Source organism: Mirounga angustirostris, unplaced genomic scaffold (genome assembly GCF_029215605.1).
Source record: "Mirounga angustirostris isolate CCGP_5_RB_7025 unplaced genomic scaffold, mMirAng1.0.hap1 SCAF_6, whole genome shotgun sequence".
In the NCBI taxonomy this organism is placed as follows: Eukaryota; Metazoa; Chordata; class Mammalia; order Carnivora; family Phocidae; genus Mirounga; species Mirounga angustirostris.
This window is the reverse complement of record NW_026991714.1, coordinates 85,465,364-85,480,531: the sequence shown is the minus strand read 5'-3', so window position 1 is coordinate 85,480,531 and position 15,168 is coordinate 85,465,364. Positions and strand designations below refer to the sequence as shown.

Genomic DNA, 15,168 nt, shown 5'->3' with positions numbered 1-15,168 from the left:
CCCCGCGGAGCTGGAGGCGCAGAAGGGAGGGGAGGGGCAGGGGGAGGAGCATAGAGGGCGGGCTTTACCTTCGTCCGGACGCCGCTAACGCCATCCGCCCACTGATTTGCATATCCCCATCTCTTTACCTGCTAGCGTCACCGGTAGGGCTGGAAACCCTCCGTAGGGTTCGGCCTCGATCCTGAGAAGACCTTCCCATAGGCGATGGAGGGTTCGCTTCTTCCTCACAGCCTGGTCGGGAGAGCCGGAGGGCCGGCTCCCGCAGGCGAACTACAACCCCCATTACTCCCCGCGCGGAAGTCTGGGTCCACGCGGAGGGAACGTGGGGGTGTTCCGAAGGTGCCTTGACGGGAAAAAAAAAAAAAATCACGTACATCTTCCGTCGCCTTTCTACCTTCACACAGGCCTCGCCTCCATCATCTGTTTTATCAACAGAGCGTGCAATGAAGCGTGTAGAGTCGCTCTGTCTTCAGGCGCAGCAGAGGGCAGGCACGACGACGGCGCGCGGGCGCGAGGTCCCCGGGCCGCGCGCGGGGCGGAGCCAGTGGCGGTGGGGCTGGGGCGCAGGCCGGAAGTGTGCGAGGGCGGAGGAAGAGGCGTGAGTGGCTGCGGGCGCGCGCTTCCGGGCAGTGCGTCGACGTCGGCGGGCTGCAAAGGGGTCCTCGGAAGGCTCTCCGGCCAGCACCTTACGCATTCCGCTGGTTGCAAGGCCCTCAGTCTCCGTTCATCTCGCAGTAGGCCGTGACGACATGAGCAGCAAAGAAGGTGGCGTCCTCAGCGGCCCTGGGCGTTATTTATTCAGAGGGGGCGGATCTCCATCCTTTTTGTCGGATTTTTCCACTTCTCTTCACCCTTGAGGGATGCCCTCTCCCCATACCGGCTCCGGGGCGGTGGCCCCGGTGATTTCCTGGCCACATTGGTTTTCTTTACACCTCGCCTTTTTTTTTTAAAATCCTCGAGCTGTATTTTTTAATCTTAGTTCGGTAATTGCTCCACCTTGTGCCAGATCAGGGAAGCCATTGGTGGAGGCCCGGGTGAGGTGAGCTTAAGGTTTGGGGGGAAAAGAGGCAGGGCTGTTGTTCTGTCAGTCCGCTGAGAGAGCCTCTAAGGCGAGGGCCCCGTGGGCGCAGGTTTGAGAGAAAGGAAGGGGTTAGCAGACCTTACGTTTTGTCAGCTCTTGATGGTGGAAGAGTCCTATCCAACTTTTTTCTCCTTCTCTACGTAAGGATCGGGAGGGTTCAGGAAAAGGAAGCATGACAATTTCCCACATAACCAGAGAAGAGAAGGGAAGGATGTTAATTCATCTTCACCTGTGATGTTGGCCTTCAAATGTAAGTTCTCTGTAACGGAAGTTGGCGAAGGGAAGAGGACGAAAGAGGTTGTAGCAAGGATAATTTAGGCATGTTGTGCACACAAAAGAACAGTCCGTCAGAATGTGAGATATGCCTGTGTGACTCTTTTTTACTTTCCCTGGAGGTTTGCTGGGGTGCTGGGTCTGCCATTAAAGTCGAGATCACTCAAGTGTTGACTTTTTTTTTTTATTACAGTTCTACAGGTAAACATTAGTTAACAAACATCAGAAATGCCACATAACTAAAAATTACTGTGTACCCGGTATACAAATATGTATCAGCTGTATATGTCAGGTACATATACACACACATATATTTGATTAGTTGACTCTTAAGCATGTATTGGTTTTGTTTCCTCAACTAGACTTTTGAAGACAGGGATTACAATTTTTGTTTTGACTGTTAACACTTTGCACAGAGTGGGAACTCATCTATTAGTAAATCATACACATGTTAAATACACACTATACATATATAATGTGTATGTGTGTGTATATATGTTACAGTCCTCCTTTTAACTTGGTCAAGTTGCTCCTCATTTCGAAACAAAACAAAACAAAATTCTCCTTCCTGTCATTCTGGATCCACCCTCCTATAGCTTATGGTTTCTGTGGTTCAGGAACCTGAGAATGCCTGAGCTGTTGATTCTAACTCCCACTTATCTGAAGGCTGGATTGGGGCCGGAGGATCCACAGCAATTGACAAGTTAGGCCGTCTGCCAACAACCAGCTCTCAGTCCTCACATGGAGCCCCCCATCGTGCTACTTGAGTGTCCTAACGTCATGGCATCTAGCTTCCCCAGTTAGCAAGGAGGAAACCACAATCTCCTTATGTCCTGATCATAATACATGGTCACTTTTGCTACATTCTGTTTGTTAGAAATGAGGCAATTTAAAAACTGCTTCATGTTTAAAGGGAAGGGAATTAGGTTCCACCTTTTGAAGGGAGTCTCAAATAATTTCTGGGCATATTTTAAAACTGCTGCACCTACAGTGATCTTAAGAGGTATAAGACACCTTGTAATTGAGAGTGTATTGATAAAATTGTATACACAGTGGAGAAAATGTAGTGGGCCAAGTATTCCCTATCCTTATACTCTTGACACACCCTATACAGAGCTGCTTGTTTCCAAGCATATGTTGCTTTTGTATGTTTCTGTTTGCCTTTTCACACATAGTTCTTTAAGCTCGAGATTGCTTCTAAATTGCTGCCCCCATTGTCTGTCTGGTGAACTATGGTTTTTTTCATGACCTAACTCAAGTATCTTCTTCCTTGGAAGCTGTTTTGATTTTTCTTTCAAGCAGATTTATTGACAGACATTGCATTTATTCATTATCCATCCATTTAGTTATGAAATATTTATTGAGCGTCTACTCTAGAATGTGTTAGTAGTAAACAAGAAAAATGTGGTTCCTGCTTTCGTGAACCTTTACATGTATTTATTATGTATTTTATTTATTTGTTTACATATTTGTCTTTAACTGGACTATGCTCCTTGAGGATAGGAATTGTCTTATTTAACTTTGTAATCATAGTACCTAATTCACAATGGTCATTAATATTTATAATAAATAATGAAAGCTTTTGATTGCCTTTAAGTATCAGGCAAAATCCCAGCTTAATTATTATCTCAGTAATAAAAGAGCAGATGTATTTGGTCCTTGTCAACCTGTTAATTTGGTTAATAGTTTACTCAAGTTCTGGGTTTTTTTTAATTCATGCAAAATACACCTCTGTACTCCCTGTAGGACAGGCAATTTGCTAGGTCTTTAGCATGACAATGCTTCTGAAGGAAAGTGGTGACTAATTAAGAGTTAAGTGGTTTATGGGTATTTCAGTGACTGGGGCTTGGAAATTCAGAAAGTTAATGTCCTTAAAAGTTATAAACTTTTAATTTAAAAAAATCCAGGTTTTTGTGGGGAGAGATAATATTGCATGTGGTAGGGTGATTAAAAAAAAGTTAGGTAACTTAGGTAGTTGGAAGTAATTTTTGTAAGTCTGTGATAATTCTATGATAACAATCTCATATTTACTAGATGAGGTGTTTTTGTTTTTAACAATATATACATCTTACTGTGAGGCTGTGAGTGGTAAAACCCAGTTAAAGCATACCTGTGTTTAAATAAAGAATATTTTGGTTACTAGCAGTCTTTGGTTTCCAGATACTTTAAAAATAGATGATATGCTCTTCATTTTTATAAAGTAAGAGTTGCTTTATTGTGCGTAACAGTGCTGTTTGATAGGCTTGAAGCATAGAATGTGCATGCTTATGGTTGTAATAATGTGTTGTTAGCATTTCAGCAGGAACTTGATGCAAGACATGACAAATATGAGAGACTTGTGAAACTTAGTCGGGATATAACTGTTGAAAGTAAAAGGACAATTTTTCTCCTCCACAGGATTACAAGGTGAGTAAATATCTTAAAAATTTGTTACAGTTGCATACAGTTTGATATGTACTATGTATTTTGTAATGCTTTATACCTCAGTGGACAGTAACTTGCTGTTAGAATATTCCATGATTTATTCTATGAACCCTGGGATCAGAAGAAGTTAGCAGCAAGTAGATTTTTTTTTTTTAAGAGAATCAGCCAGCATGAGCTGAGGGGGAGGGGAAAAGGGAGAGGGAGAGAGAGAATCTTAAGCAGGCTCCATGCACACTGTGGAGCTAATGTGGGGCTCAGTCCCACAACCCTGAGATCATGACCTGAGCCAAAAACCAAGATTCAGACACCCAGTGGACTGAGCCACTTAGGCATCCCAGTAGCAAGTAGGTTTTAAGAATAAATATTTTAATCAGTATAGGAAGGGAAAGTTCTTATTTTCAGAGCAGCTAGGGATTTTGTGTTAAGATCACTCAGTGTTACAGGTGTTGTTTGTGAAAATATTAAATTTCTAATGGTTTATTAGAGCCTGTTAAAGCTTTACTAGTTGATACATGCAAAATTTTATATTAGATCAGTGTTGCAATCTGCTTTATTTATCTTCCTATTCATTGTTTAACTCATTGCAATCTGCTTTTCTGCCTCACAACTATTGAAATTGCCCAGTTACTCTCATATTGCTAAATCTAGCGCATACTCTTCTTATTTTACATTTTTGTAGCATATGCTACTATTGACTGCTTAATTCTTCTTTAGAACTTCCTTTTCCTTCAGCTCTGAGGCATCTTTTCTTTGAAATTTCTTTCTGTAAGATTATTTTATTTTATTTTTCTAGGTAGGCTCTGTATATATCCTGGATTCCTTGGTTGCAAATAAAAGAAACCAGCTGATGAGGCGCCTGGTGGCTCAGTTGGTTAAGTGTCCAACTCTTGGTTTTGGCTCAGGTTGTGCTCTCCTGGTCAGGAGATCGAGCCCCATGTTGGGCTCTGCACTCAGGGTGGAGTCTGCTTGAGACTGTCCACCCCCCCACCTCCCCCCCCCCCCGCTCATGTGCGTATATGTTCTCTCTCAAATAAATAAAATTTAAAAAAAAAAAAAAAGGGAAAGAAACCAGCTTAAACTACCCCAAGCAGAAGAGGGAAATGAATTACAGAGATTCAGGAATATCTTATGAATGCAGATAGGTATCTCTATCTTCCATCTTTGCTTTGTGTTTACTTCCTATTTCATTTAATTGGCTTTCTTTGCTTCTCTGTTGTACCTGAGGTTAGAAGGTGCCCACCCGGTAACTAACTCCCAAAGAGAGACTCTTGTTAAAAATTACAAATGCCTTTAGAAGGATTTACAGTGTATGTCTTATAAAGTGTTTAAGGAAGTCCAGATATAATTTATCATCTTTTTATTACTAAAAATATTACTGGGGGCATGGGGGTGGCTCAGTCAGTGAAGCCTCTGCCTTTGGCTCAGGTCATGATTTCCGGGTTCTGGGATCGAGCCCTGCATCGGGCTCCCTGCTGAGCGGGGAGCCTGCTTCTCCCTCTCCCCCTCCCCCTGCTTGTGCTCTCTCTCGCACTGTCTCTCTCTGTCAAATGAATAAATAAAATCTTTAAAAAAAATATTACTGAAGTATTCTAGTCACTCATTTACAACTTTTTTTCATTTACAACTTTTAAGATAATGTGCTAATAGTTTAATTTTTATACTATTTTATTTATTTTATTCTATTAAGTGGAAGTGAATTTGCCATACATAGATTTACTGGAATGTGGTACTGTTAACTTTCTTTTATCTTACCTGACTCTAAAATTAGTTTTTGCTTGTTTTTTTAATGAGTTCTCAGCTTATATTACAGAAAGATTTTAAGTTATTCTTGAACTTGAGCTTGTATTACGGAAAGAAGCAACACTGTTTCGACTAATTATGAACACTTTTTCAATACAAATTGCAATTTTATTTTTTTATTTTTTATTTTATTTTTTTTTAAAGATTTATTTATTTATTTGAGAGAGCGAGAATGAGAGAGAGTACATGAGAGGGGGGAGGGTCAGAGGGAGAGGCAGGCTCCTCGCTGAGCAGGGAGCCCGATGCGGGACTCCATCCCGGTGCCCACAAATTGCAATTTTAAAAGAATTGGCGTCAGTATTCAGCAGTTTAAGAAATAATAGAACTGTGACAGGGGATCTTAATATTTTAGAAAAAGCCATGTGTTGTGTAAAGTCATCTTTTAAGTATTTCTCCCATCAAAAACAGTACATTGTTACAGTAAACTTAGAAAGTTATAATCTTTAGGGGTGCCTGGGTGGCTCAGTTGGTTAAGCGACTGCCTTCGGCTCAGGTCATGATCCTGGAGTCCCGGGATCGAGTCCCGCATCGGGCTACCTGCTCAGCAGGGAGTCTTCTTCTCCCTTCCTGCTCCCCCCTCTTGTGCTCTTTCTCTCTCTCACTCTCTCTCTCAAATAAGTGAATAAAATCTTTAAAAAAAAAAAACAAACTTAAAAAAAAAAAGAGTTATAATCTTTAGGAAAATAATAAATTGTATAAAAGTAAAGATACTGAATGAAAGAAGTCAGTCACAATACCCAAAGACAGCTACTGTAAGTGGGCAGATTTCATATTTTATACACATATTTTATATATATATACATATATATGTATTATTATTATTATTATTATTTTTTACAGCTCTTTGCCCAATGTGAGGCTTGAACTCCTGACCCTGAGATTAAGAGTTGCATGCTCTACCAATGAGCCAGCCAGGCATCCCTGATTTTACGTATTTCTAATAAAATATAATTGTGGTTTTGAGTTAGAAGCATCCAGATACAATATTTATTTAGCCCTGTGTTCATTGGTATTTAGATTATTTCAGTTTTTCACTAACAAAGCATCTGGCTGATATTCTAAAAGTTCCCAATATCTTGATTATAGTGCTCCTGATACGGAAGAGATATTGACTGATTCAGAAATTAAATTGGATGGTGTTAGACAAAAGATATTGCAAGTAGCCCAAGAGCTCTCAGGAGAAGACATGCATCAATTTCATAGAGCCATTACTACAGGTAAGTGTAGGTTCACTTCAGTGGTAATATTAAAAAAAAACAACAGTGTGTTACATGATTAATGTGTGAGTTGCATGAATTTTAATTGACACTTGGTGAAATGTTATTGGCTTTAAAAATTGGGACTTTGGAATAATAATACAAAGATAATCCAAAAACATTTAATTGGCTTTATTATTCCAATTATGTAGAATAGTCATTGATAGATTTTAATAAAGTCATTGAAAAAACAGACCTAACAGAATGAACTGTATTCTTGATTGTGTAGGGTGTATTCAGACTGGGCACATCTGTGGGTATATCTCACTGGTGGTTCTGAGTTTCAATTTAAGTAGGCTTATAAAAGAGAATATACTGCCTAGCCAGGTGGACCCAGCATCTCATAGTGTGACTCCATACTGGAATTTTAGGATAGTACTGGGTTTTATATAAACACAAATCACTTTATATATATACACAGATCGGTCACATAAATATTTAAAGTATGTGGTTCTTTTCATCCTTTTCTTGATGTGAATCCATTGACAGGAGAGATACTATATAATTCAAAAAGGTAAAGTCAAAGGTTGATTCATATTTATAGAAGAATGTGAAAGTTCTCTGTTTCTATCATATAGCTGGTTCCACTGAACTCAGAGCATTTCATCATGAGAAATGAATTTATGTGGTACCTGCTCAGTGTGTCTGGTTTTGCTATGAATTTATGTGGTACAATACGAATTTATGTGGTAAATGCTCAGTGTGAACATTTATAATTTCAACTTGTTTTTCAGAAATGTCAACCTGTAGTATGTTTAAATGTCTTTTGTTGTTGCTCAGTAATTATATATATAGTTGACCCTTGAACAATGGGTCAGGACTAGGGGTGCTGACTCCTCACACAGCCATAAATCTACATAAAACTTTTGACTCCCCCAAAACTTAACTACCAATAGCCTCCTATTGACTGGAGGTGGTACTGATAATATGAACAGTCTGTTAACACGTTATTTTTTTTTTTTTAAGATTTTATTTATTTATTTGACAGAGAGACACAGCGAGAGAGGGAACACAAGCAGGGGGAGTGGGAGAGGGAGAAGCAGGCTTCCCGCGGAGCAGGGAGCCTGATGCGGGGCTCTATCCCAGGACTCTGAGATCATGACGTGAGCCGAAGGCAGATGCTTAACGACTGAGCCACCCAGGCACCCCTAAAACAAGCCTCTTGAACAAAACATGAGAATATCTTCGTGATCTTGTAGTATAAAAGATTTTTTTTGAAATGACACTAACATTAACTGATAAAGGATAAATGGATCAATTGGATTTCATTAAAAGTAAGACATCATTTATCAGAAGACATCATTAAAGTGAAAAGGCAAGGTGAAGTCTGAAGAGAAGACACATACATATCTTGGATAAAGGACTCACATAGAGAATATATGAAGAATTCCTACAAATCAACAAGAAGACATGCAATTTTAAAAATTGGACAGGGGTGCCTGGCTGGCTCAGTGGGCAGAGCTTGTTATTTATTTATTTTTTTTAAAGATTTTATTTATTTATTTGTGAGAGAGAGAATGAGAGAGAGCACATGAGAGGGGGGAGGATCAGAGGGAGAAGCAGACTCCCTGCTGAGCAGGGAGCCCGATGTGGGACTCGATCCAGAGACTCCAGGATCATGACCTGAGCCGAAGGCAGTCACTTAACCAACTGAGCCACCCAGGCGCCCCAGAGCTTGTTATTCTTGATCTCTCGGTCATGAGTTCGAGCCCCATGTTGGGTGTTGAGATTACTTTAGAAAAAATGGACAAAAAACTTCAACAGGGCCTCATAATGAATATTCATATAGCTAATAAGCATATGAAAAGGTGCTGAGCATATTCACTAGAGTCATGCAAAGTAAAGCCAAATGAGATACCATTTACTCACCTGCAAGCTTAAATTATAAAGGGTGACAATACCACTTTAAAAAGCTTTGGCAGTATTTAGCTAAAAATATGTGTCTACTGCATGATCCCTTCTGGGGATGTACCCAATAGTGAGGCTCATGTCACCAAAAGACATGCAAGAAAGCTGGTAACAGCTGTAGTGATAATATCCTAAAACTGAAAAATGACCCAAGATGTCCATCAACAGGAGGTTGGATAAATAAATTGTGGTATATTTGTACAGTGTAATAACTACGTAGCAATAATAAATGATAAGCATACATGCCAGCAAATATGAATCTCACATACATTCTGTTGGATGAAATAAGCAGACACAAAGGAGTATCTGCTGTATAATTCCATTTAAGTGACGTTCAAAAAGAGGCAAAATTAATATAAGGAGTTAAAAGGCAGGATAGTGGTTACCTGGGAGTGGAGGTTGGGGGCAGGGGTTATTGATTAGAGGCATGAAGGAACCTTCTGGAGTGATAGAAATGTTTTGTACTTTTAGCTGGGTGGTGTTACATAGTGTACACATATGTAAAAATTCACTGAGTTACATATTTAAGATTTATATAATTTATATAAATTATAACTCATTTTTTTTTTTTTTACAAAGTCACTATTGACAAATTCTTAGTTCCTTTTTCCAGAGCAGTTCTTTTTATCAGGAGATCATATCAATAATCTCTTTATGGTATAGGGGTGCCTGGCTGGCTTAGAAGAGCCTGTGACTCTTGATCTTGGGGTTGTGAGTTTGAGCCCCACATTGGGTATAGAGATTAGTTAAATAAATAGTCTCTTCATGGCAGTCTTGTGGTGAAAATAAATGCCGTGTTTAGGGAAAACAGCTATGCCATTTGTATTGATGATATTCTTTGTCAGAATCCTTTTGGTGAGGTTTCTCTTGGGTACCCTGACATTTCTAGTTGTTAGGCAGGGCAGATAATGTTTTTTGTTTGTTTTGTTTAGATTTTATTTATTTATTTGACAGAGAGAGTGAGAGCATGTGCACAAGCAAGGGGAGTGGCAGGCAGAGGGAGAGGGAGAAGCAGGTTCCCCGCTGAGCAGGGAGGCCTATGCTCTTGAGCAAAGGCAGATGCTTTACCCACTGAGCTACCCAGGCACCCCATGGGGCAGATAATGTTTGTGGCAATGTTTGCCTTGTTCTTTTTGATTTCCTGAAATTTTTATCTGCCTCTTCTAGTGGAAGTGGATTGGGAAGGAGGTAAGCTTGAACATCTAGCACATTTCCCTTTGTCAGTTCTCAGGGTTGACTGCAATCCAAAAGTGGCATTTTTAGGCTGCAGGTATGTTATAGATCTTTTCAGGGATATAGATCAAGAGCGGTGGTATTGGGGTGCCTGGCTAGAGTTGGTCGGAAAAGCATGTGACTCTTGATCTCAGGCTCCTGAGTTTGAGCCCCATTTTGGGAGTAGAGGTTACTTTAAAAAAAAAATAAAATAAACAGGAGCAGTGGTGTTTATCATTTGTTGATATGTGAGTATTATACTGCCATGAGAAGTCCCAGTGACGTATTGCTATTGTTCCTCCCTGAGAGCTGGAGTAGTAGCTTGAACCATACTAGCGACAGATCCATGGCAGACTTATATTTCAGTCAGAGTGGTCCTGCCATGTATAAATAGGTATGCATGTATAATCCAAAGGGCTACTGGGTGGTGGAATTGGTGGTGGGGAGCAAGTTGGATCTCTCAGTTTCTAGAAAGTCCTTGATCTGAAGAAGCAGTATGGTCTAAATGTCTTACTGCATCTACAGCTTCTAAGTATCCTATTAACTTGGGTAACTGAAGGCAAGAGTTTGAATAACTTCCATAAGCTTGATCATTTTTCTGTTATATCATGCAATAAGCTTATCTTGTAAAAATTCATGGCAGTGTAATACATATAATAAAAGCTGGCTACAGTAGTCTTCACTTTTGACTTCAGTCCATGCTTAAAACTTTTGTACTTCTGTAAGAACTGGTATATTTTCCTCACAATGTTGGTGCTTTGTCATGATGATGTGTTTAGATTAAACTTCTCAATTCCATATTAGTTCAAGGTTAAGCCCTGCTAATCCTGATAACTTAAAGTTCTGGTGGAACAGCGTAGATTTGCTTTATTTCGCCCAGTAATCTATTTTGTATGTTCGTTGTCAATGAGTAAAGTGTAAGGAAAGACTTTAAACAAGAGCGAGGACCATATGGATAGTGACATGAAAAGAAACCTAGAAAGTTGCACTTGGCTTTTAGAACGAAACAGAGAAATGAAGAAAAAAGATAAAAGGGACATTTCATTGAATCAATAGAATGTTTCTTAAGTCAGGAAGGAGACAATGGACTCTTGGAAAGAGTTTAGATAGGGCATTAATAAAATGGAAGCAGTGTTCAGATTTTCCCTCTTTAGTGTATCATTGAGGATTATTTGAAGCACCAGTTCCATTTTAGGCCTTTATCTGTTTTTTGTAAGTTTTTTTGAAGATTGCCTACTCGTGGGTTAAAAATTTAAGGATTCCTTGTATTATCTCACTTTTCTGTTGTTAAGTCCTTAAAATAAAATGAGATTCTTTGGGGCGCCTGGGTGGCTCAGTCGTTAAGCGTCTGCCTTCGGCTCAGGTCATGATCCCGGGGTTCTGGGATCGAGCCCCACATCGGGCTCCCTGCTCGGCGGGAAGCCTGCTTCTCCCTCTCCCACTCCCCCTGCTTGGGTTCCCTCTCTCGCTGTGTCTCTCTCTATCAAATAAAAAATCTTTAAAAAAAAAAATGAGATTCTTTAAGCTGAAGCAATAAAATTGTTTTTTTCTTAAAGTTAAGGAATAAGGCAGTTAAATACAGAGGTAACTGGGACTTAAAATTTTGCTGACAGGTATTTTGTTTGATAAAATAAGGTTACTTATAATTAGAGTAGCATTAACAATATGATGTTTATGAATAGCTTGCTGCTTGTAATTGTTAGATGCTTGTTTTGGTGTTACTCCAAATAGTTGTTCTTTTGACTTGAAGATAAAACAATTCTGGCATTGAACTAAAGGAGTTCTGTGCTTTTCCTCATTAAGAATAGTGCTAATGGCACGCAGAGCATTTCCCTAAGGGATACTTGTGTGAGCTTAAACATCGAGTATCCTCCTAATAATTGAACAACAACAAAAAGTTAGGTCTGTTTTCTACACATTTCTTATCAGAGTAGATTACAGATCGTCCCAAGGGATGGTTAAACAAATGAACGAATAATTAGTTGCTTGAAATAAGTCACTTAAAAAAATATTGGGTTCTGTCATGTTTTTGTTTTGTGTTTTTCTCTTGTTGAAAAATTAACAGTTGGGGGAATATATTCTCCATCTCAAAGAAAAAAAATTTTTTTTTGTTTAGTTTATATCACTCTGATAATGATAAAAATTATCATTTAATTTTGAGACATTTTGGTGTACATAACTAAGTTCAGACCCAAACTAGTATTTTAATTCTCCTATTTAGGAATGTGAATGATGGGTTAAGTGGATGTTTTGGGCCAGTTAGAGATTTTTTTTTTAAGCTGTTGTTCTTTATGACCTTTGCAGTATCTCTAAGTTATAGATATTCTTACTGCTAAATAAGTGGGAAAATTGAGTTACACAGGAGTTAAGCAACTTGCCCAAGATAAGCTAGTAAGTGGTACCATTGGTTTCTTACCATATGGATTTAATTTATGTATTGACTTTAGAACCTACCTAACTCTTAGTAAAGGCTTAATCTTGCTTTAAGTCCCCTTCCCCCCAATATTAGGGTTTTCCTTACAAACCCAGCACACATTATATAGTTCTTATGTTGCTCTTTTTGTCCATAGCACTTAAAACCTTCTCACATACTATGTAGTTTCTTTATATATTATATTGTCTCTCTTTCCTGTATTAGAATGTGGATTCTACAAGTCTCTACAGATTTTGTTGTTGTTCACTGATGTATCCCAGACACATAACAGGTGTTTGATAAATGTTGAAAGAATGAAGAACAAAACTATTTTAAAAGGGCTTTTATTTTTTTGTTCAACCAAATCCTTTATCTGATGATTTGCTTTTGCAAATTTTTATTTGACTTTTTGTTCATTCCAAAAGAAAACGTGTTTCCAGTGGCTATTACTTATACATGATAGTAGAAACAGGATCAGTATTAATATTTAGGAAATTCTAAACTTTATTATATCAGTACAGAGAAATTTGATACAGATTCAGCCTATCAGCAAAATTCAGAAGGCTCACTGAGAAAATGAACTAGGATACGAAGAGTCATAAGCCTTTGTAATGATAGTAGAATTTAGTGAAGGGTAAGATATGGCTGAAAATTGAATTTATCTGAATATGTATGAGATTCAGTATGCCAGAGATGTTATGATAAAGCTAAGAACTGAAACAGATGAATAAACTGTGACATTTTGGTGGCTTAACAAAACAGGAGTTGTTTCTTTCTCACTTTAAAGTCCAGGCTTTGTGATGGTAGTTTGCACGTGCTCTGCCAGCTTAGTCATTCAGGGACCCAGGGTCATGGGGCTCTGGTATTATCAATACATGGTTTCCAAGATGAGCTAGGGCATCAAAATAAAGCCGGTGGGTTGTGGGAAAGAAGAGTGCAGGGTGATGCCTGAGGTTTTTGTGGGCCAGCCCTGCAAAAGATAGATCACGTCTGTCCACATTTTATTAGCCAGTCACGTGGCCACATCTAACTTCAAGGGAGAATGAGAAATATGGTCTCTTCCTGTGCCAAGGATAATGAAATATGTTTGGTGAATAGTCAGTTTTTCTCTGCCCAGTATGGCAATTTGATGTCCATTTGCTTTAGTGGAAATTCCAGGTATATGCATGATGATGGATTTAAATTTTTTTTCTGAATATATTTTAATTTTGTTTGAAAACATTCATTTTACCTAATTTGAGAATAATTTTATAACTGAAAGAATGGTTAGAGGATACCTAGTCCTGCTACCTCATTTTCTTCTTTTTTTTTTTATTTAAAGATTTTATTTATTTATTTGAGACAGAGAGAATGAGAGAGACAGAGAGCACATGAGAGGGGGGAGGGTCAGAGGGAGAAGCAGACTCGATCCAGGGACTCCAGGATCATGACCTGAGCCGAAGGCAGTCGCTTAACCAACTGAGCCACCCAGGCGCTCCCCGCTACCTCATTTTCTAAATGAGCTTAGTGATGGTATCGGAATTGAAATCTGATTTGTTTCATCTGCTCTGATACATTTTCTGCTAGACCACCTCTTCTCTGATAGCTAGTATTTAGTGCTTTTTCCTATAATTGTTTTTTCCAAAGCCAAAGGCTTTTACTTGACTATCTCAGATCCTGTATTTGGTTAAAGAGACTCGTACTTCCATTAATTTTACCTATACATGTAAGTAAAATAAATGTGAGATGGTTCAGTAGACATTTTTTCTGACTATTTTAATCACAATTTAGGGGTGCCTGGGTGGTTCAGTCAATTAAGCATCTGCCTTAGGCTCAGGTCATGATCCTGGGGTCCTGGGATCGAGCCCCATGTTGGGCTCTCTGCTTGGCGGGGAGCCCACTTCTCCCTCTCCCTCTGCCTACCACTCTGCCTGCTTGTTCTGTCTCTGTCAAATGGGTGAATAAAATCTTTTAAAACAAAATCACAATTTAATAAGTGTATATGTCATAGTGCAAACCCCTGTGGTGAATAGTATGACTATGAGAAAGTCTCTATAGGCATTTCCTGGGTTACAAAAGCTCCGTTTGTAAACATTCTTTTAGATAAATGTCTGGTTCGTACAACTTAGACTGTCCAAGTATGAGGTCTTTTAGCCTAGTTTCTCTTTTCACCTTTGAACATTCCTATTTTCTGAAATCCTGTTTGAGAAAGCTACTTTTTTGAGCTAAGGTCTGTCAGTTGATAAGGATGGAGCTAAGTAGGGAACATGGAAGAGACAGCTTCTTGCTTAGTTTTGTACAAATGCACCAAGTCAAAGAGCATCTTATTCCACGACAAACTATTTTAATTTAATATGCCTTAATAGGATAAACAGTAGTGTTCCATTAATATAATTTGCCATTATTTAGTTTTTTAAATTTTATTATTTATTTATTTGTTTATTTTTAAAAGATTTTATTTATTTATTTGACAGAGAGAGACACAGCGAGAGAGGGAACACAAGCAGGGGGAGTGGGAGAGGGAGAAGCAGGCTTCCCGAGGAGCAGGGAGCCCGATGGGGGGCTCAATCCCAGGACCCTGGGATCATGACCAGAGCCAAAGGCAGACGCTTAACGACTGAGCCACCCAGGCGCCCCTGCCATTACTTAGAATTATAGTGCATGTTGGGTTAGGGTAACATTTCAAAAGAACGGCCTCTTTTAATGTGAGTTAATACACTGCAAAGAAAAGAGTAACAGAAAAATCATTGATTTCTTTAAAGAAGTTAGAAAATGTTGTCTAACAAAAATTAATCACCTTCATTTTTTTTTTAAGACAAATG

The 15,168-nt window shown here is 39.0% G+C and overlaps 1 protein-coding gene across 1 annotated transcript in view; it reads left to right on the top strand.

Moving 5' to 3' along the window:
- The first annotated feature begins 565 nt into the window (after positions 1-565).
- Positions 566-15,168, top strand: part of TSNAX (translin associated factor X) — a 33,386-nt gene continuing 18,783 nt past the window's right edge. Inside the window, exons 1-4 of the mRNA XM_045877826.2 lie at positions 566-765; positions 1,227-1,331; positions 3,646-3,760; positions 6,665-6,795. Of these exons, the coding sequence (XP_045733782.1) occupies positions 750-765; positions 1,227-1,331; positions 3,646-3,760; positions 6,665-6,795 (367 nt within the window). The 5' untranslated portion in view covers positions 566-749. The remainder of the gene's footprint in view (positions 766-1,226; positions 1,332-3,645; positions 3,761-6,664; positions 6,796-15,168) is intronic.